Source organism: Fundulus heteroclitus, chromosome 14 (genome assembly GCF_011125445.2).
Source record: "Fundulus heteroclitus isolate FHET01 chromosome 14, MU-UCD_Fhet_4.1, whole genome shotgun sequence".
Taxonomy (NCBI): domain Eukaryota; kingdom Metazoa; phylum Chordata; class Actinopteri; order Cyprinodontiformes; family Fundulidae; genus Fundulus; species Fundulus heteroclitus.
The window spans coordinates 31,471,990-31,495,849 of NC_046374.1; the positions used below are offsets into that span (position 1 = coordinate 31,471,990).

A 23,860-nucleotide genomic window follows, 5' to 3' on the forward strand; every position below is an offset into this window, starting at 1 on the left:
AAGGTAACCGAAGATGTTCATTTGTTTCATTGAGAATAGACAGTTTGGCTGCTGGTTAAGGTGTGAATCATTAATATTTTGATTCCATATCATCTGTAAGATCTATTCCTATTACAAAAACATTTATTAAAGAGAATGGAAAGGAAGTAAGCTGCAGTGCATTTTATCTTGTCAGTGCATTTTAAAGATGTTGGGAGGTAAAATTAGGACGAAAATAGTATTTCCTATTGTCTTTAACGACTATAGGAAATACACTAATTTTTGGACAGTGAAGAGGAAACCAGGGAGTTTGTCCTAAAGCAGTATTCTATGTTTAAGATTTTATAAATTAGTTATCTAATTTTCAACCAAACCACCAAGGAACTTCCTGTGAAAAGTCAATAAATTACCTATTATATATATTAACTTAAAGTAAATCTAAGACTCCATCCTGAGCCACTTCCATTGCCCATCAACTCTTCTTTAGATTCCTGATTTTCTAAATTAGGAACTGGTAATTTTACCATTTAGTAATGACAGTTTTGGTTCATAGTTATACAGTGTTTTTACATCTGAGTTGTTTTGGGTAAAAAGGAGGAGCTTTCTCCGATCAGACGATTCTTATTGACTGACCAATGCACGAATTTCTAAGTTCAAAGATATTGGGTACCTGCTTTCATAACTTAATGTTTCTGACATACTCAGCCAACTGTACGAACTAAGGCCAGTGTGCTTCGACCACATATCTACATTCAGAGGGTCACTAATAGTTTTTTTTTATTTGGGTACTAAAAGGTTCATTTATAGTTTCTATATTTGAAGCAATTCTGGAAAAAAATGCAACACATGGCAACATCTCTTGAACGAAATGCAAGAGACCTCATTCAATAAATGACTGAAATCTGCTTTAGCCTTTATGTTTGCAAGCGATCACAAAAAGGTCTACTCCCACTTGTTTTTAACCCTGAGAAGATATAGAAATAAACAGCAAAGCCCTTATAAAAAGGGTCCTGAAGGTCTTTCACAGGTTTTATCCAAGGATTTTGTTCGCTTTTCACTCGAGTCTTTGTACCACAACAGGGATATTGTGCTGCGTCCTTAATAAAAACAGTGTTATCTCTATTATTCCTGATGAAACTGAAGAAATGGGAATTAATTGTGTTTGTGCGACATGCTATTAAAGCAAAGAACCTACCATCAAAACACTAAAAGTCTATTGACACCTTTGCTTTAGTTAGGGTTGGTCCATCTATGTCTTCACGCAGCTAAGTAAAATGTTAAAAACGGGACTTTTCAGACCATAAAACTGTTTCAGATTGGTTCTTTGATAGGTTTTCTGTTCTGTGCTGGAACAACACAGTTTCCCTTTACTATCAGAGCCTCGCTATGTCCGAGTTAGATTTTACTGCTTATGCTAACAAAAAAAGAGGTTTTGTGAAAAAGGTCAGGTACTGGACTGACGTGAGCCAAAAAGCAGCCAAAGCCTAAGAAACTCTGAAAAACTCTAAAGAAAGTTTGTAGAACTATTGAGCAAAGCCACTTAAAGAGATTAGAACAAAGTCTGAGGGTTGAGAAGAGAAATACAAAGATAGTAAAGGAGGACTCAAAGCTTTGCCCTTTTGTAGCTTGAAGACGTTGGAAATGAAGCGTACCGCAGGGATGAATCATTGGTTCTGGGTTGGCTCCGCTGTATTAGTAATGTTCAGGAAAAATATTCAGAACTTACCCAGCACCCACGGAAGAATCATCCACTCCACAATGGTGGGTGGGGGTCCCTGCATGTGGAGGTTGGTGCGGGCGATGTGCTGCGAGGCGAGCAGGAGGAAGAAGAGGAAGGTCAGGTAGGATGCGGTGTGGCAGATGAACTTGATGAAGGGCTTCTTAATGAAGCGTCCCAGAGCGCTCTTTGGGGCCAACAGGTAGATCTGAGGAGGAGGGATAAACCGGAAGCTGGTTGGACGATGAGGAACATTGATAAGGAACATGGCAAACAAGAAGGTCCTGCAGAGGAGAGTGAGGGGAGCTCAGAAGGTCAATGGAGTATCCTAGAACCAAATCCAGAACAGGGCTTTGAATATGCGTGGTTAGTGATTCCTCACATCCTCTTTAAGAACATTTTCAACCGCCCATTACTAAGGGGTGGACCTGTTTCGGTTGAATTTGCATGTTGTCTAAGCCATTACAAGGTCTTTGTTAGGCAGCAGTAAAAAGCTTGGTACTGCACATTACTCCAGACATTTTTAATTGAGAAAACTTCCTTTCTCAACAAGTCCAGTTGCTTTGTTTTTAACTTTTTTTTGGAATTTTCAACTATTGCCATCAGGCGAACTATGCCACAACACAAAAAACACAACAGGCACAATGCAAAGCATCTTTCTGCCACGAGCTACAAACATTATGCAATTTATATTAATGCATTTATTTCTGTGTTTTTTTTTTTAATTTTTCACATTAACTTTTGAAGATCTCAAAAAAGGGAAAGGAAAGAATGTGTCAAATGAATAATTTTAGGAAAACGAGAACGGTTCAAATGACAACATGTGGAGAAAAATGCCTTAATTTTGAAGAACAATTTTTTTTTAATTATCAATAAAAACAAAACTTTCAAACTGTAATTCTATCTTACTTTTGCATAATACTGATTTAGGATTTTGGGACTGAAAAGCCATCATTGTAATAGTTCAAAAATGTCTTGAAATAAATCTGACCAAGTTTGATTTTAAAGGTACATAGCCATGTTGGAAAAAAAGACCAAAATCGTTTGATCATGATATAATAAGATCATATACACCAAGCCTCCATCATGATATTGTTTTGATGGTCCTTTTTGAGGCTAAATTTAGCCCCACAACCATGAGCAGTTATAAACAGAAATGGCGCCATCTACCTGCAGTATCGCAGAACTATCGTAATGCCGATTTGCTTAATTAATAAATCACTTGTAAATACTGCTGGACCGAGCCTGACCCTCAGCAGATTTAGCGTCTGCTTCAGTGAACAACTTTCATACTGTATTCCCAGCGACATTCCAGTCTTTTCCATCTTGGAATCTTGTATTTTTGTGCTTTTTTTCCCACTGGATCTTGGAACATTCTTCATTGTTTTGCTGGGGGATGCTATCAGCCATTAGTCGCTTCCTTGTTTTATCCCCTGCTATGCATGTGCAGCACGTACTTCCATTGTTATAAATAAAGGCTTTACTCAATAATAAATTGAGCAAAAACAAAGCATAAAACACCAAATTAACAACTAATACACCAACAAGACATGATAAACTTTAATAAAAACTTTGTATGCAACCAGAGTGAGCTACTGACGCTTAGAAAAAGTCAAATAATGTGGCTATGCACCTTTAAAGGTTTTTTCTGACATCTAGGCAGGTCAGAGATGCAGACAAAACCTCTGCTATAACTTAAGATGAGCAAAAACATATATTTATACAGTCCACCTGTAACTAACCAGTAATTTTTATGTCGAATAATCCAGACCCTTTAAAGCAGGGGTCATCAACATGGTGCCCGTGGGTACCAGGTAGCCCCCCAGGACCACAGTAGATTTGCTGTAATTACAGTAGATGTGGTGCCTTCAAGCCATTCAAAGAAAAAGCACAACCGTGCAGTGAGCTGCATTTAAAATGCTAGTTTATTCAGTTACTCTTCCTTTTTAATCATACTTGTATTTAGATAGATTTAAAAAATGACAAAAGCATTAAAATGTTATTTATACTACGTAAATTAATGGTAAGTTTGGACTCTTGTAGTTCCAAGGTCAGTACAGGCAGCCCTTCATATGACACAGTACCAATGAAGCAGCTCTCAGTTTAAAAAAGGTTGATAACCCCTGCTTTAAAGTGTCCCAAAATCATCAAACACCCTAGAGCAACATAAAATAAACCACAACATTTTATCTAAGAAGACATAATGGATAAGGAAAACATGTCTTCATATAATCTTTGTCTGTTTCATAACTGAACAAATCTTTTAACACATTTCCATATATTTAAAAGTTTTGCATAGCTGAAATCGGTTGATCACTGCTGAAATCCTATTTTTCTAAGGAATGACTAGCCTTGCACTGAAAAAAGTAATTAGAAGTTTCTTGAAATGACTATTTGTCCTTGATTTGAGCAGATAAATAATATTATCTGCCAATGGAATGAGTATTTTTACCCTAAAATAAGATAATAGGATACACTGCACTTGAAATAAGATAATGGAGATGAGCTGTTCATATTTTAAGTGCAAAAGTCTTATTCCATTGGCAGATCATTTAAACTTGCCTGCTTAAATCAAGGATAAATACACTCATTTCAAGAAAATGTAACTAAATGTTAGTTCCTTTTAGCTGTGTGTTTTTGCAAAGTGGACATTTTGAATAGATTGTATGTAGCATAAATTAAGGATTAAATTGCTTGGATCGAATGTGGTCTAATTGTAGTCATAGCTTTTCAGGACCGAGGACAAGAAATAAACTCTGGACTGAAATCACTCTTATAACTCGACCTCTTCTTACTGGCAGTCATGCCAAAGAGGCTTTAAATGGAAATGAGTGTCGCAGAAACAGAAACAATAAGCAGCTTGAGAGAGGAGAGGGTGTTTACATGAATTATCAAAACACTGATGTGCAATCACATGGAGGCAGATTACAGCAATTTATCTACTTTGCCTACATTAATTACTCTCATCAACATTACAGCCAGAGCGAAATTAACTCAAACCTGATTGGTGTGTTCTTATGCATATCTGATTTATTTCTCAGTACCTGAACGCTCTGCATAGGTTACTAAAAGAAAATGTGAAAATACTCTCCCCTCAATCTGATTATTCAGTCTACACTTCCTTTGCTTACAGACAAAAAAAAACTAAATTAATGGAAAAACAGATGGAAAAACAAATAGAAAACTCAACAACGGGTGCAGCTTATCCTATTCTAACATTTTTCTTGGGAGATAGTAAGATAAATGCATGAGTCAAGAAAAAAAACTGCTGTCTATCACTTCCCTTTCATCTTACCAGTGAGAAGACGGGAAACAACAGCCCGATGATGAAGCAGGTCACTAGTTTGACGGCCCAGTGTCGTCTTCTCCAGCCCGGGAAGCCGTCGTACCAGAGAGTCGCCAGCAGCTGCTGGCAGTTTGGCTGCGCAACGAACTGAAAACAGAGAGAGACGGGACCAGAAAGTGGAAAAAGATCAACCGTCAATTACAGTGACACCCACTGACCGCTTCTAAATCCATGCAGTAGATGACCCCTGTTGTTGCTTGTACATGTTTACCATTTTAAATACAAATGGTAAACAGCACAATGGTCACAAACATGAAATTATTAATTTATATAGAGCAAACATTGAATAATGCAGGATAAAATAATGATAAACTTTCAGACACGCTGCAGCGATGGAAATTAAAGACAGGCGGATTGGTGCAGCGTCTGCTGTGAAGCGGGCGCTGTACCGATCCGTTGTGGTGAAGAGAGAGCTGAGCCAAAAGGAGAAGCTCTCGATTTACCGGTCGATCTACGTTCCTACCCTCATCTATGGTCACGAGCTTTGGGTCGTGACCGAAAGAACGAGATCCCGGATACAAGCGGCTGAAATGAGTTTTCTCCATAGTGTGTCTGGGCTCTCCCTTAGAGATAGGGTGAGGAGCTCAGTCATCCGGGGAGGACTCAGAGTAGAGCCGCTGCTCCTCCACGTCGAGAGGAGCCAGTTGAGGTGGCTCGGGCATCTGGTCAGGATGCCTCCTGGACGCCTCCCTGGTGAGGTGTTCCGGGCACGTCCCACCGGGAGGAGGCCCAGGGTCTTCCCCTGGGTCTCCTCCCGGTGGGACGTGGAAAAGAATGGATGGATGGATAGATATTCAGAATAGAGCTAATAGTTACTCACATTTAGGGTATTATCTTCCCACAGATAAGCTAACAGCTGCTCAGAGTAAAGCTAATAACTACTCAGCGTTAAGCTAGCAATTTCTCAGAATCAAGTTAGCCTCTTGTCAGCGTTAAGCTAACAGTTGCCAAACATAGTTGGAAATTTCAACTGGAACAGCTGCTAAAGTTATAATTATGAGGTAGAATGTCGGTGCAACAGGATCATGCCAGACTTCCGCATTGTTAATGCAGAGAGGGAGAGTACAACTTCATACTTTGACTGTTGTTAGCAGTTAACTAGTCAGTACTACAATCTTCAGTGTTCATAAGGTTGGTGGTTTCAGCGCTGTTTATATGCACAAAATACAATGTAGAACAGCATATCAGCATATTATATTATATTTTTATATATATATATATATATATATATATATATATATATATATATATATATATATATATATATATATATATATATATATATATATATATATAGAGAGAGAGAGAGAGAGAGAGAGAGAGAGAGAGAGAGAGAGAGAATTTTGAATGATGCCAAGTTTCTGTATGTAGTTTCAAAACAATAGCTGTACTGCTTAGAATGCTGTAATTCTGGGCTGCTTTCTGTCCATCAGTTTACATTAAAAATCAGTTAAAGGCTGTGGCCAAAAATCACAAAAAATAACTGAATATGAAAATGTTTTTCTTTGTCATAAAATGATCAGCAAACATATTTTTGTTGTTATGATAAAAGGTCTGTAATTCACATAAAAAATAACGTTTGTTAAACTAACAAACTACATATCTTATAGTAGAACATGAACATTTCTAAGTTAAAAACGGTGACAAAGATTCAACCTTGAATCCAAAGAGATTGAACTTTTATTTATTTACAACCAAAACTTTACAGTTAAATCCTGAAATATGAAAGAAAGAATTTCCAGTTTTTGATAGATTGATGAATAAATAGATAAACAACCTTAAACAGGCCTCGGTTAGATACAACCGTACTTTTCCTCAGTTTTCCTGAAAATGTTTCAACACCAATCCTGAGCAGGCCTCTGATTTCAGCATTTTGTGATTTCCCTAAACTGAGTAACTAAGTAATTTAGTAACTGAGAATTTGAACAATAGTTGAACACATTTACTTACACACTGTTGGGTTGGCAAAAATCTTTTGGGTATGGGTGAATATAACCGGGACTGAAACTTTAGCAATTAGATACAGTCAATAAATTCAGTTGGCCTAATATAGAATTTACAGGAATGTTAAAAAAACATTGTGATATTCTGTGCAGGTCTGTGTTACGTTAGCCTCAGAAATTAAAACTGGCACCCCCAACAGCTGCATTTTGTAACCACCAATCAAACTAAACCAGCAGCAGAAGATTCACTGATAGCAACGTAAACGGTCTGAATCTAACGCCTACTCATATTGATGCCCTTCCCAGAGCTTCTTGCCACTTTCAACAACTGAACCTCAAAAAATATTCCCACAGGTAAAAAAAAACATAAACAAAAAACACGATTTTGTGTCAACTGGGAAAGGTAAACATTGTTCTCTTGTGCTCTTACATTGCACACAGAGCAATTGAGATAGACAGTAGCTCCTCTACCTGCTAGCCGGGTCTTCAGTGTAAATAATCTTTTAAAGGGTCAGGTTGTTTGGTTACACAGACCTGGTCAGGTAGCTCTGTAGTTAAATAGTTAAACTAGCTGTTAGACCATGGATCACCAACAGGTAGCCACCAAGGACCACATGTGGTGCCTTCAAGCCCGTTCTAAAACTAGCAAAACCCTCCAGTGAGTTGCATCTAAAATGTTATCTTAGTTTGTTATTCTACTTTTTTTTAAATCACACTTGCATTTATATAAATTTAAAAATGACAATATATATATATATAATAAAAGAACTCTTCTAGTTCAAAGGTCAGTACTCATAGCCCTTTGTGTGACGACGAAATAGCTCTGAGTTTTAAAAAGGTTGTGTTAGATTGACTATGCAGCAGTCAGTCTGATGCCCGTAAATAAATGGCATCCATGATTTACCAAACTAAAATGACACATTGTAAAACAGTGACAGCTTATAAACGTTTCCAACAATTACAATTAAAACAAAACAAAACTTTTGTGAATATTAGGACATCTTCACTCATCTTACAAGGTGTTGAAGCAAAACGCTTTACCCCAACAAAGACGGGCTTTCACCTAAAGCACAAAGTTGATTGAAACCACAATGATGGGTAATTCTTAGACTTAGACAACTTTATTTGTCATTTTGTACGCACAGAGTGTGTATAGAACGAAATTTCGTTTGCATACAGCTTGAATACATACAGTGATTCTAGCCTGACTCTGGCACGTCTTCCTCTAGGCGTCATGAAAGTAGATAAAGTCTGCTGCAACACCAGTAAGCCCGTGCCTCTGTCCTCCCAAATGCTCTGCAGCGCGCTTCAGATGAGTAAGTCCCTCCAAGTTTGCCAGAGCTTTTATGAAAAACCAAAAGGTTACATCCTGCCTTCACAATTTTGCAGTCGCTTTCATTTACATCTCATTACAAATCATCCTTTGATAGTGTTGGCATTAAACCAAAGCCTTTTGTCCCCGTCAGACATTCGGTTGCCCTTTATGTCCCTAAAAGCCAGACGAGTCCTTCTGTTTGCCACCGTTCTCCGTTTGTCACGTTTCCATTTCAGTCCTTGATTTCCATGGTGGTCTCTTCCCCGCATTTCCCCCTAAATACTCCCCCATTTGTTTTCTTCTTTAACGTCCCATGCCTGCTTTTGGTGATTGGTTTGGTCTGGGTAAAAATCCAAAGACTATAAATTAGCTTCCCACTCTAAAAAGGGCTGTGGAGAAAGAAGGTTATCTATCACTCGAAGCTGTGTGTGTGGATAAGATAATACTAAAAGTGTGTTTTCCTCTCAAACAAACATCCTATCAAATAAATGGACTGAATAAACATCCAGCCTCGGTGCCGCGCATCCCCACCTTCACACAAGGACACACAACTGACATCAAGCAAACATTTAGCTAAAAGCTTAAGGAGGCAGACTGCCAAAAGACGATCGAGTCAGTGCCTGCAGCCGTCAATCATACGTGATCCTCGGCTACGTTTTCACGGAGGAACATTTGGCGGCGGCTGTACATTTCCACACGTCCCTGTTTTCTTAGGAACATCTCTTATGGGAGTGGGCCCGTTTCGTAAACAGTTGAGCCTGGCACATCTCATCTCCAACGTCCTAATCTGCTTTGGAGCTCTTCGTGTCAGACCGGATCGCTACATTCTTACCAAGACGGCTTTGAGCGCTGCGGCGTTCTGTGCTGCGTGGGTGCTTGGGATCTGTCTTTGTGATGTGTACCGGAGACAGAGATTTTTAACATGTTTTGTTTTTTTCTTTACGAGACCAAATTGAGGCTCAACTCTTTTGTCTCAAGTCAACTCTCAAGTTGATGACCGAGCTCACCGTTCAGATGCATACAGTCCACTTCCTAAAGCACAGCATTGCCTTAAGTGATACTTTAAATTGTTATTCATAAGCCTAATTTAACACTTTAACCTTTAAAATCGAAGTTTTCTGGGTGACGGGGGAAAAACATCCATTCAAAGAAATGTAAAAGACTGCCGTTCTGTTAGCTGTGACACCATCCAGGGGAGGTAAATCATCCACTATTACCATATACCATAGAAAGTACTCCTGGATCAATGTGTGCTTCTTTGCTTTTTGTGTCTCTGCTCTGTCTTCTCTAACCCCCAGTGGGTCAAGGCACATGACCGTTCACATACAATGCAAAAAGGGAACTAAACGCAAGTACAATTTTCTTGAAATGAGTGTATTTGTCCTTGATTTTAGCAGGTAAATAAGACTATTTGCCAATGGAATAAGATTTCTGCACTTAAAATAAGAACAATTCATCTCCATCATCTTATTTCAAGTGCAGGACATCAAATTATCTTATTTTAGAGGTAAAAATACTCATTCTATTGGCTGATCATGTTATTTAGCTGCTCAAATTAAGGAAAAATAAACTCATTTCAAGAAAATTTTGCTCACTTTTAGTTCCTTTTTGCAGTGTAGATCCTGGTTCTTGTTCTTTCCCTTCACGTTAAAGAGAAATTTTCCTCTCCACTGTCGCTTCATGCATGCTCAGTATGAGGGATTGCTGCAAAGCCATCAACAATGCAGACGACTGTCCACTGTGGCTCTACGCTCTTTCAGGAGGAGTGAATGCTGCTTGGAGAGACTTGATGAAACCTGCTGGGTTTCCTTAGAGAGGAAACTTTTTAACCAATCTGGAGGATCTGATTGAATTTGAATTTGGAAAGCGCCTTGAGATGATGTGTGTTGTGAATGGGCGCTATATAAATAAAATTAAATTTAATTGATTACCAATTTCTACAAACATGTGACGGCATCTGCTGGTACCAAGTGTTGCACAACCAGTAATTTGGTTTAGGCCGGTTGTTTCTTCTAATCAACAAAATCATTGTTAAACAACTAGATTAAGTATTTACTCAGGTTTTCTTTGTCAGATTTTTTTTTATTTCTTATCTAAAATATTCAAGGGTGATTTTTAAGAAAAAGCAAAAACAAGAAATCTTTGAGAGGCAAATCGTTTTTTTTTTTTAAACAGCACTTTGTCAGAAAAGCTGACTAGAGCATTTACACAGCAGTTAAATTTTTTGGGAAATTGCTGCAAGAGTTCTGCGTTCCTTCATCTTTATCTTGCCTTCATCCGGATATCTAAGGGCAGTCATAAATGCATGTCCTCCACCACCATCACCTTCAAATCCAGCTTTGCCAACTGCTGAAGGTGCTTTAAGTGCATCTGAGGATCTTCCTCCAGCTGATCTCTACTCAAAGCAGCAAACAAGCGGTCCAGAAACCTGCAGGTACTTTATAAAAAGAGATGGAGGCCCGAGTAACACCACTCTTAAAGCCAGAACAGAATTGATGGAAAGAGACAAACATGAAGCTTGGAGGTTTGGACTTGCTTGAGAATGGCCAAGCACACAAATGACCTGCACATGGGGAAGTTAACAGCCTTTCCTGGTAGAGACAGCAGTGTCTGTAAGGCAGAAATGTAATCATTGAAATACCTTAAGGCAGAACTATTGCTGTGTTTTTACAGTAGTTATGAGAATAACATGTTATTTGTTTTAATATTTTGGTTTAGAGCCACGATCATATTGGTCCAGAGATGGAGGGTCTTCCTGCAGGGTGAGGTTGAGTACAGGCAGCTGTTTCTGCTTTACTCCACATTATCCTTTCACTGCCTCTAGGTTCTGCTTGTTTTACGTCATCTACAGCAATAGAAAGTCAGATGTTGTCATTTTAAATTCAATTTTCTTTGGCCAAGTTTGCAGCAGCTTCTCTGGTTCCAAGAGGAACAGGTTTAGTTCAGTGGTCATATTTTTTTTTTATTCCACTTAGACAAAAATAGACTTAGATGCTGCATTGATGATGACAGATGCCTGGTGATGGTGAAGATTAATAGCTAAGATTATTAGTTAAGGAGAGCAGAGGACATGGATGGCAGTGGAGCTGTCAGCTGACCTGCATGAACATTATTCAATTTTAATTTTGACTGGTGCTTCTTTTTTAACCTCTGTAGGACCTAAAAAAAAACTGACTCTGTGTTCAGCTGCAGAGTTGGTTACGTCTACTGTTAATGTTTTCCTTTTGTTGGGACCTGGAAATTTCCAGCAGACACAAGAGGTTAAGAAACTTTAGTGTGACATAGTGCATAAAAAGACATTGGTATATAAGGCACTGAATAGTTTTGTCTGGTTAGAACAGAAAGGAGGTTAGATCAGACCAGACCCTGCTATTCTCCTCATAAAATCGCCAATCTCTGTTTCAGTAATGAAGGAAAGCAATGAGAGTTTCTTACCGGCTACAACACCGTTTTGGGTAAAAGTTAAAAGTATCATCTAGGTACAAATTCTGTGCATTTCTTGGTCATAATCATGCGGCATAACAAGCGAAGCCCAAATCAATCTGGTTGCATGTTTCTGGTGTCATTGGGTGATAAACAGTGAAGACTTTCAGTCCCATGAGAAGTCATGCAATCCCAAGTCATGACAACAACTCCACCATGTTTCACCGAGCTTCTATTTTTGGGATCATGAGCAAAGGATTTCTTCCTCCAAGCTTTTGCCTTTTATTAACAACTGTAAAGGTTCGTATTCGTCTCCTCAGTAGATATAGCTCCTGGTGAAGGCCTTCCCATTCTTCTAGCGAATGGGATGTTTGCATCTTCTGATGCAGGTTCTGCCCTCGGAGGTTGTCCAGGAAGCATTTTTTGTGGACAGTACAATTGGTTTAGAAGTTCTTTCCATTTATTTTTAGATGTGTTTTTTTTAGAAGTAAAACGAAACAAAAAAAAACCTGATTAAGTATTTCCTTCTATAGTCCCATAGAGGGTAAATGTGTCTCTGCGTTTAACCCGTCCCTTAGGGAGCAAATAATAACAATAATGTATAACTTCATCTTTAAATGTGTAAGCTTGAGGACTTTCTAAGCTAATTCATTTTATTTTTTGCATCCTGTTAGAAGCAGGTAGTGTGGTCTCCAGGCAGAGACGCGTTGCTCGTTTGCCTCCCTCTCAGGGAATATGTATGCGGAGGGGCGGAGGGATATTTGAGCTGGCCGGTTCACGGTGTCTGTAGTCCAATTGCTTATTTTAGAGCCCACTCAAGGAATTTATAAGAGACTTTAGAAAAAAAAAAAACAAGCGGACTTGGCAACAGTGCCAAAAACCACTTCACACAATGAGCATATGTCAGAAAAATATAAATATCATTTTATTTTCATTAAGTTACAGGCATTTGGTCTGTTTCAAGAGTTGGCTTGTAGGAATGTTCTGTTGTTTAACTTCAAATGGTGTGGATTGTTCTGCTAGATAAGAATTTATTGCCTTATCCAGCTGTGCGTGTTGAAGGTGGCTGATCACCACCCACAATAAACCTGCACCCCTCTTTGTATGTTGTAAACTTCTGACCCCTCCTGTTCCTTCTTTGAAGTCCGGACAATAAAGGCAGAAGACTGAGATGTCCCAGCGGAAATGAGCCCAAACGTTCAGGAAATGCAATTCTCCGTCTGGTTCTTCTGCCCTTCTCTGCAGAAAAGTAACTTGTGTTCTGGGTTGGTTTCTTTCTAGGAGAATAAGGTGTTATTATCATAACATCTTTAGTGCTCTGGTTATTCAGTGTTTGCTCTTGCTTGACTGATTCCTCATTTCTTAGGGTTTAAAAAAAAAAAAAAAACTATTGCGGACATGACCTTGGCTCCCAACTCGGAGCCCAGAGCGAGTTTATTCACCCTCTGCCGGGTAGCGTGCGCCGTGAGAACTGGATAATGCATGTATTTAATTATACAGATGAGACGATAGGAGCGGAGAAAGAGGATGAACGAGGGGAGGCAGGAGATGGTGATAGAAGTCAAACCAAGGAGCCTGCTGCAGCTTCCCCACCTCCTTCTCATCATCTCCTCTGTGATCCCTTTCTCTAATCCTCCTCTTCATCCTCAGCGCTCCTTTTCTTCTTCTTCTTCTTCTTTCTATTTTTTCCCCCCGTTTCTCCCTCACATCTCACTTTTCGCTCTACTTCTCCTTCCTTTCCTTACTTTGTCATCCCAAATCCTTCCTTCCCCATTTGCTCTCCTCCTGCTCCATCTCTTCTTCTTCTTCCTTTCCTGACCTATTTTAGCCTGATTTCCTTCTTTCTTTCCTTCCCTCTCCATCAGTAATCACAAATCCTCGTCTTCTTTATCTCCTTGTCGTGGATCGGCTGTTATCAGGAAGACGGGATCCAAACACAAGTTCATCAAAGCCTCTGCATACGGCGGACGGACGGAGATCACGGCGTGCGTCGGCGCTCTGTCGTGGTGTCAGAGATCCTTGCCGCTGGCCCTTGTGACAGCGGCTTGTTAATCATGTTGGTCCTGCGACTAAGTGCGACCAGCGGACTTATCAATGGAGGCCGGAGCCCTGCAGGTGAAAGGGTCAGCAGTATTGACGGGAATATTCTGCCGTACGCACAAAGCGCACAGCAAGATATTCCACTTCTTTGCCATCTTCCCTTAATATTTCATACACTGCTCTGTTTGTCTTCCCTTCCGGCATCATGCGTCTTCTTCCCGCACATCCTCCCTTTTTTTCTGATTCTCTCCCCTCCCGCCTCCCTCCCTCGCTCGCTCGCTCGGCTCCAGCTTCGTTCCTTGTTCCTATGGCAGCGCTATGCTAATGAGGGAGTTGCTCTCTCGGCTCCAGCGAACTACAGCCGTCTGCACCTTTCCCTCTCTCTCCCCGTTTTCTGTTTCAGGAGAGGTGTCACTGACTTTCAGCAGGAAAACGTCTGAGTCACGGTTTACCAAAACCAGCACTGGCCGCCGTAACGGCTCCACTGGAAACGGCTCCTGAAGTCGCCTGAGAGGAGCAAATAAAACCCAACCGGGGGGCGGGTGGGGGGGGGATCAGGTCGACCCCAATGAGCTCCACGCTCTGGTGTCGTGTGATCAGAAATCACCGGTGGAGCTGAAACCCAGCCCACGGATCGGCTGGACTTGCGTAACGCAGCGGAGGGCGGTGGGTGGTGCGTTCGTCTTCGCCGGTCAGTGATTATCAGCCAGGAGCAGCGGGATGATGGAGATAAATGCAAAGTGCAGGCAGTGAAACAGCCAGCGGTGATGAGTGAATCAGTGAGCGGTGGGCGATAAGGCCGTTTTCCTATCTGAACCTACCCGACACTGAAGTTCGGCTACAGTGGCAGCCATGCGGGGCCGGTATTAAGAGGCATAGAGCTCTGCTAAGGGAGGCCATTCCCTCTAAATCCTTCGGTCTAAATCAGACATCCTGCTGCAGGGAGTAGTCTTTGGATGATGCATAACCTTTATTCTCCTAACTGGACCCATGTGCAGAACCTTTGGTTCAGGTCCTTTGGTTCAGGCCACCCCTTTGAAAACTTTCTATCGGGGGTCCCTACTGTCTGATTTCCCCATTTTGACATTCTGTCTACTTTTTGTTTAAACAATGCCCAGTTCATCCAAAGTTTGGAGCAGTCTTCACTTTTTCGCCTAAAAGTCCTAAAAACATCTTGTAACTGGTCTTAAACTCACAGTTTCTGCAGCTATTGTTCCTTATTGGCATAATTAAACAACCAAATATATTTTTCATTTCCTTCTGAACCTGGACGGGATTTGGCACCATTTACCGTTCTTTACCAACATTTCTATTACTTATCCTTTTTGCGTGATGACGCATTTAGCAGCATGGCTAAAGACGCTCTGAAATCCAAAAATAGTTTTTATTCCCCCCCTTCTGCGACCTTTCAAATCATAATTTAAACACAGAAGATGACAGTACTGGAAAAAAACAACAATATCTAAAGCCCTGAGACACCCAACCCAAAGAAGGCAACGGATTACTTTGTGACTTGGGGTAGAAGAGAGCAGGCGGTCAGTAGGCGATGATGCAAAAGCTACCGTCGTCTTTTTACCAGTGATGACGCAAGAACTGGGCTAAAAGGCAAAGCTCTGAGTTTAAGGGTTGATTTATATTCTATCCCTCACCTATGGTCTGAAGCTTGTTGGTAAGGATCAAAACAACGGAGCTCCCACTAGAGGAGGGTTGGACATTGCGATAGAAGTTAGTCTCTGATCAGGAAGGAGTCATGTGGTTCGGGGATCTGCTAGGGATGCCCTCTGAGGAGATGTTTGAACTTATTGGGCTTGTAGTCTGCTTTATAGAGCAGGCGGTGAAACCAGCAACCTCTGGTGAGCAGAAGAAGACAGATTGCCAGTTTATCTGATAAAAATCTTAATCGTGCTGTGTCGTATTCCCTTGTAGCGACCCAACAGTGACCCTAGTGACCGTCGACGTTGGTCTAGAGAGCAGAATTATTCTCCTTTCAGGAATATAAGCCTGCAGCTACATCTCATTGCATGGAGTCATTGATATTTATTGGACATTTTGCAGTTTTTGTTGGCATCCAGCTGGCGTTCATTAGGAGGCTGATGCCTCGCATCGTCCCAGCGGACACATTCGACACGTGGCCTCAAAGATCTGACGCGCTCCACGGCCCAGTTTGGTACCAAAAGCTCCAGAGCAGTTTCCCTCTCCCACCTCAGGCTGACTCACAAATGATTAGATCAGGTGTTTTATTTTTTATTTTTATAGAGCTTAAATACGAAGGGAATCGGCTAATGTGCGTTTTATGGTTCAGGTATTTAAAAATTCATGGGGACAGATTACAAAGCCCAGCCCAGAAAGCAGCGGCTGTCCGTGGCAAAGAGAACGAGCTGATCCACGCTTTGTGGGATCAGATCTAACAAATCACATATTTGTTCACTCTTAACAATTTCTGTCATGACATCATGATGGTGCATGATTTTAACACCATAAATACATACATTTGCTTCATTTTTTAACTACTACACTCCACTTTACTCCTGAAAACTAGGGAAGCGGCCCGTCACCATGATGATACGCTTGCGGTTTTAAATTGATCACCGTACTCCTGTCTCCCCTCCCTCTCCCAACAGGCCGGGGCAGTGGTGTGAAAACGGCACAGGATAAAGTCTCAAACTTAATCTGAGAGTGCCTGCAGCACAGAAAACCTCACTCTTTCATGCTAATCCAATAGCAGCTTTACATAACACACACACACACACACACACACACACACACACACACACACACACACACACACACACACACACACACACACACACACACACACACACACACACACACGCTGCTTTTACCGCTGGCTGCCGGTTGGAGACGGAGCGAAAGTGAGAGACGTGTCTGAAAAGGGCTTAAAAGGACGCGAACAAGAGAGAGTTAGTAAAGGGGAAAAAAGGAAGGCGACTGAGCGACAACAAGATACTTTAACATTAAATTACTCCTTGTTTAACAAACTGAACACATTCTTGAAACCTAAATTATAGGAAATAATTATTGCCTAATAAATAGTTTATAGATGTGTTAATTAATTGGTAAACACTTTATAACTCATTCATAAGTGTTTATTAAGCATTAATTAAGGTAACCCTACAGGCTTTGTCCCAAATAGTGAGCCTAATCTGTTCAACTAGATATTTCATCTAGAGTTGCTTACATTAAACATGTCAGACTAAGTTACTACCTTGTAATTATCACAAACTGGTCAGTTTTGTCTTTTGCTCACCCTTAATTACTGCATAGTAAACACTTGTGAACAATTATAAAGTGTTTTCAGATTAATTAATAACATATCTATTTATTAGCCATCTATAAGGGGAGCCTTATCGTAAAGCGATACCCAACACCAATTAATAATTGAACTACTTTAAATATACATATTTCCCTTACCGTAAAGGCATGAAAAGTCTTTTTTAAAAATGTCTTTAAAAATGTAAAAAAAATCCCAAAGAAATAAGAAAGAAAAAAACAAGTGGAACATTTAGTCTAATCATCAAATGATGATATGGACACATTGAGAAAAATTATTGCAATGGCAACGAATTTTGTAGACTATGATATTATAACACAAAACACAATAGATATAGTGACTGTGGAGAGTAATATTAATATCAATACTCAAGTGTCATATTGTGTAACCTAAATTAATATTATTTTCTGAAAATGTCACATGACCATATTTGCATTTGTTGTGATTCTGGTCCTTATTTCTGCTAAAAGTCAATAACCCTTGATCCACTTTTGAGCCCAAATGTATCCGTTTTACAACCAGTTGACTGTTTTGATTTTTTCCCCCCATAAAAGAAATGTGAAATAATTTTATGCATTACATGAGGAAAAACTACTGAAACGTAACATTTTCTGACATTTTTAGGCCAAGGGGTAAAAAGCGTTAGCACATTTTTTAAGGTGTCTCAATGGTTAAAGTTGTCATTTCTGGAACTAAAAGTATTATTCTGGAAATATGTTTGGTGCTTCCTACTTTAATCTCTTAAACTGAGTTTGAGAGTCTTTTAAAGCAAGCAGCTGTCTGAGATTTCAGCGTTTGGAGGGTTTTATTTATTTTCTTATAAGAACTCCAACCCTGCTCTTTGTTAAAAACCAAACATTTAGCTAAACAGCTAAAGCAAACCCACTCCACAGTGGACCACATGCAGCCATATCCACACAACAACTGGACATGAAACCTGCTCCGCTGGCACGGTCTCAGGGGATAAAAAAAAAACCATACAGACACCATCTAGAAATGACTCAAAAACACATTCTTGATGCTGAACATGACTCTTATCGATACGCTCTTCCTGTCTCATCCCAGCTCCTGTAGGCTGCAGCGGCACAGGCAAAGAGCAAGAACAGCACTGCCCCATTCTTGTTCATTAATGAATGCAAACAGATATCAGGCTGGTACTCCGGGGAGGTGGCACGCACCGGGAAATTAGCCAAGTGGAAAAAAAAAAAAAAAAAGTTGCTCCTCCAAAATGCATCAAACTCCCATTCATGGCGCGGCGCCGATGACTCACGATAACCCGCCTGAGCGAAGAACCCCCAGAAGAACGGGGGCTTCGCCTCATCTGCATCTCCGCCGCTGCGGCAGCTCGCTCTGGAAGCTGCTACGAGTCACACGGCGCGGGAGCTATGTGGGCCGTTAGCTGAGACCTGAGGGCTATTTAGGCCCCAGCAGAAGGCTGGTCGTCTGGGAAAGGGTCAGACGTAGCAGCTTACAGGAGACGGGACATAAAGGGGGCTGAGAAAGCGACAGAAAAGTCCAGGCTGCAATGATAAACCACTTAAACCCGACACAGAAGGTGGTTAGTGGCAGGCTGCACGGAGCAAGAAGGCCCTGTGGGCGTCGGCAGTCGATGGATGGCTGATCAGCGGCTTGTCTGTCACACACATGTCCTTTTATCGGCGCACTTTGCGGTTAAAAATAACCTTCTTCCAGGCATTTAAACCCAAAAGCCAAGAGGCCGCTCCTCACCGCACCCCCACCACACGCGGCCTTTCATTCTGGATGAGGCACCATGGATATGCAGGCTGCAGGGAACCGTTCCATCGTCATGAATAAAACAGGACGGACCGCTGCTGTTGTCGTCACACAGAGAATAAAAGTATGGAGACGCCACACACGGAAGAGCCGCTCTGAGTTTCACGGCTCCCCTATCCGGTTGACTCCGTCGCCTGTCGAGGTCTGAGTGCGGCCGTTTTAAATCTTCACACCGCTGCCGGCTTTAAAGGTTTGCCGGGCGTCGCAGACTGAGTGAAGAGGCGGCCGTGTGCCGTAAAGGGCCGGAAGATTAAAGAGCTTTGCTTCTGCTCCGTCTAATCTTGGAGCAACGCAGGACGGAAACGAGGCCCTTTAGGACGTCATTTCAGCACCAGGAGGCATGCAAGGACGACGTCGGACTCTTCCCAAGCTGCAGGCTGGCAAAACTATTCTTTTTTTATAACCTTGGTCCTGACAGTGAAGTGAAACATAACGTATTTATTTCTCTGTGCACTGACCTGATAGCTTTTTTTCCCCCAATATTGCTGTACTTGACAATGATGATAAAGGATACTCTAGTCTGAAGATTAAATTCACCAAAATTGGACCATAAAAGATTGGAAAAACGTTGCCTGGTCTGATGATTCTCTGTCTGCAGCAGCATTCTGACGGTAGGGTCAGAATGTCGCATCAACAACATGAAAGCGTGGCTCCATCCTGCCTTGTACCAATGGTTCAGGCTGCTGGTGGGGGTGTAATGTTGTGTGTGTGTGTGTGTGTGTGGGGGGGGTCTTCTTTGCACACTCTGGGCCCCTTAGTACCAATCGTAACGCCACAGCCTACCTGAGTATTGTTGCTGATCATGTCCATCCCTTTAGGACCACAGTCTACCCATCTTCTAATGGCTACTTCCAGCAGGATAATGTGCCATGTCATAAAGCTGGAATCATCTCAGATTGTCTTGAACATGACAATGAGTTCACTGTTCACAAATGGCCTCCACAGTCACCAGATCTCAATCCCATAGAGCACCTTTGAGATGTGGCAGAGAGGGAGATTCACATCCTGGATGTGCAGCCGATGTTAATATGGACCAAACTCTCTGAGGAATGTTTTCAGTACCTTGTTGAATCTACGCTACGAAGGATTAAGGTAGTTCTGAAGGCAAGAGGGGTCCAACACGGTACCAGCAGGGTGTACCTAATAAAGTGGCCTATGAGTGTATAGATTAACACAGACTTTTGTTGCTTTAAAGCCTTTTTTTCCTGTTAATTATGATTTTTTTCCCATGTCCAGGTAATAAAACACAGCATTTAATATTGGAATATTACATCAGATCAAGAAAAAAAGCAACATTTTAATGCAGAAATGGGGTGTAATGAAAACCATGTTTAAAACCTGCTTTAAAGGTTGTTGTTTTTTAAAGGTACTTTTAATCTCACAAACAAGCCTCCAAGCAATTTATCCTAATTTATTGAATATGACTGGATGTGAATGTTGGATGATAATCTTTTTTTGCTCCTTTCTGATGATGACTTTAAAATGTTTAAATCATTGTTGATGTCATCACTTTAAGACTCAACAAACTAAATATAAATATACATCTTTTTACGGGCTGCAGTAGGAAATGGGGTTTCACGTTTTTAAGCAACATTTTTTCTTGAACCATCAACAGAAACAGGAAAAGGGCCCAAAAGCTGAAAACTTCCAATTATACCAATATTAAACCAGTCGTCACGTTTCCTTAAATGTATCCATGCAGTAGTTGAGAAGGCACAAAATACTAAACTGGAAAGTAAATAAACTAAACATTTTTACTTTGCTTCTTGGGGGCTGGAGATCTTCTACCCGCCTTGGGGGGTTTGGACTTTGTTTCCCCAAACGTCAAAGCAGACAACAAATAAATTAGTTAATTTTTGCAAATCCATCATTAGCTGCTGCTATAAATGCTGTATTTCTAAATAAGGGTCCGGACCGGATCAGCATAGGGAGCCAATCTGGGTTTCTATGTTGAAAGTTGAGCTTCAGATAATGTCTCAACTAGGGCTGGACGATATAGAAAAAATCATATCGATAAAACAGAAATCAGATTGATCAATGTAGATAATTATCAACAAATTCAAAACATATATTTTAAGTGCAGCCTGAACATTTTATGATGTAGCTTATCAACCCATTTATAGATACAGAACACACAAACACTGAATTCAAACTCAACCCTTAATTCAACCAACTTTTTTTTACCAAAACTGCAAGTTAATAGAAAAAGAGTGCATGCTCTCTGAACCCTTTGAAGGGGGCGGGGCTTAGTTCTTGGGTCTACGTTGTGATTGGTTGGGAGGATGTAATGACTGTAATATTAAACTACATGATAGGTTAGATTCTATTGAGCTTTTATTGACCATTTTTTTCTATCATTGAGATTTACTGTTACTGAATTATCGTCCAGCCCTAGTCTCAAGTTCAGCCCTTCAATCGGTGGGCAGCAACACCAAATAAAACGCATAATAAACATATTTTTCCAGCCCTTATCGTCTCACTTAAACGAGTCCCGCATAGAAACCATCTAGTTTACCACCAGGACCATCCGGGCTGGATCAGTACCAGAGAAGCGTGCTGCAGCGGAGGAAGCGGAGCTGCTCTGAAATCTCGTCCACCTCAGCCTCTCCTGCGGTGTCGCCCCAAAGCTGCTTTCCACCTCATTCAATTAACGGCGCAGTTTCTGCTGTGATCTCAGAAATATCCTCCTAATTTCATTTCTCCACGGCGTGACGCAATCTGCCCTCAATGTTCTAACAAAGCCATCAGCTTCCGCAGAGTCAGGCTCTGTTCCTCTGTGTCGCGGTTTTATAGACAAACCAACTCCAAATACCGCACATTTGAAGCATAATGAAAATGTATTTTTGCAAATGTCAATGAAAAATGTTGATGGCATTTTCGATCAATCGTGACATGTGTTCGATGAGGCTTGCTTGTCAGATTAAAACTACTTTTAAAAGATAAACTTTAAGCAGGTAATAAGCCTACTTCTTATTAAACTCATGTAAAATAGGGGGTGTGATGTAATGATCTGATCTTAAATGCAAAAAATCATCATAATTAACAGAAATATAGGCTTTAAAACAATAAGCTGCGTATATTTAGTCTTTATAATGTTTCACTTAGTGAATTGAGTTAATTCAAAATGACTTTTCATAATAATATTCTAATTTATTGAATGGGTACAGCTCCCTCTGGGCTCCTCTGAGTAAACACTGTGCAGAGCCATCGTTGGCTGCAGCTACAGCTTTTTTTGGGGAGGTTCCTATCTAGATTGACGTTTCTGTCCGTTCTGCTTCACAAAATACCTCCAGCTCACATACGACTGCATGGAGATCTTCTGCATTTTTCCAGCCAGAGCCCCAGTTTTATACAGGTTTGGACCATCTAACACATTCATGGACGTTAATCTGGCCACAGTCTTAAAACAGGTTTCTCTCCAGAATTTCCATTTTATTTTCCTCTTTCCATCAACTCTGACCGGCTTCTGTGTTCCTGCTGTAGGAAACTATGCTTTGTCCAGGATGATGTTCATAACGGCAGGTCTCATCACACCAGAGCGACTGTTTCCACATTTGCTCTGCAAACAGGACTTCTTGTTTTTTTTGTGGGTTTCTTTTCTTTCATCAGTGTTTTTGCCAGTGTCCCAGAAAACCCAGGCCTGCAGAGAACACACAACTAATACCATCGCTCTCCTGTAGTCAGAAAGGAAAAACGCAGGAAAAAAACAAAACTTTTTTTAAATGTGTTTGCGGCTCTAGTGGAACGCGTTTTATTGACAGTGAGCTGACAGGAAGAGGGGGGAAGACAGGCGGCAAAGCATCGCGGGTCGGAGTCGATCCCGGGCCGACCGCGTCGAGGACTAAAGGCATCCTGATATGGTTCCCGCTAACCGCTCCGCCACAGGCACGACCAGGAAAACAAAACTTGCCAAATCCGGTCGGGAGAAGGGTTAAAACATGGTTTCCACCAACAAAAGCCTTCAGAGCCGTTCTCTGATGTTCTTTTAATGAAACAATATTAGGTAGATTGGACAACATGGAAGAAATAGCAGCATCAATGTTAACGCTTGCTTCCTCGACGAGCCGCCATTGTTGTCTGAATCAAAACAGTCTCACGGTCGCGTCTCCACTACGTCACATCTATGAAACCCTGCATCCTGATTGGCTGGACAATAAAATTGGTTGGATAAATCACTCTCTATGGGAGAGGTCCCAGATGGATGTGAGTGAAGCTAGGTGGAGCGACATCCATCTGGCTAGAGTCAGGTTAGCGGATCCCTGCAGCTCCTCCAGAGTTACCAGGGACCTCTACGCTGTTTCTGGTCGATGCTCCCCTTGGCAGTCTGGTCCATTCAGGAGGTTTTAGTAGGTTTGCAGTTTTCCTGCAGTCTCATCTCGTTTTCAGATGCTGTGGGTTTTAGTTTGGGGGGGGGGGGGTTCAAAGTCCTATCCTGGGTCTTTCTGCATGGAGTTTGCATGTTCTCCCTGTGCATGCGTGGGTTCTCTCCGGGTACTCCAGGTTCCTCCCACAGACCAAAAACATGACTGTTAGGTTAATTGGCCTCTCTAAATTCTCCTTAGGTGCAAGTGTGTGTTAGAATGGCTGTTTGTCTCTGTGTTGTCCTGCGACAGACCGGCGACCTGTCCAGCACCCCTCATGAGCCCAACAGGGATAAGCGTGTGGGAAAGTGGATGGATGGATATATAAGTCCCATAGAACACGTAGAAGTTTATGGCTGTAACATGAAAATCAATCAGTCAACACAGAGTTGAGTCAATTTTGAGTCAATTTCCGTCTTGCACCGACACAAGGGTTCCCGCTCTAGCAGCACGTGACCAAAGCCCTCGGCCGTCCCTCCTAATCACAGAAAAAAACCTTCGAGCTAGAACCGTACTCCTGTTCCATCTCTCCCAGCTGCAGGATTCAGGCCACCGGGCCGCCTTTGAACCCTCTAAAAAGGAAAAGTTCAAGGGGAATGAAGACTTTTCCAAGGCTCTACCCAGGCCTCGTTCCCTTTTAATGATCTTTG

At 41.3% G+C, this 23,860-nt stretch overlaps 1 protein-coding gene across 1 annotated transcript in view; it reads right to left on the bottom strand.

The window, feature by feature from the left end:
- The window catches only part of trpc5a (transient receptor potential cation channel, subfamily C, member 5a), a 115,066-nt gene that overhangs the window by 33,982 nt on the left and 57,224 nt on the right, over positions 1 to 23,860 (bottom strand). The window contains exons 9-10 of the mRNA XM_012849563.3: positions 4,992 to 5,129; positions 1,706 to 1,904 (exon numbers count right to left, since the gene is read on the bottom strand). Coding sequence (XP_012705017.2) covers positions 1,706 to 1,904; positions 4,992 to 5,129 — 337 coding nt within the window. The remainder of the gene's footprint in view (positions 1 to 1,705; positions 1,905 to 4,991; positions 5,130 to 23,860) is intronic.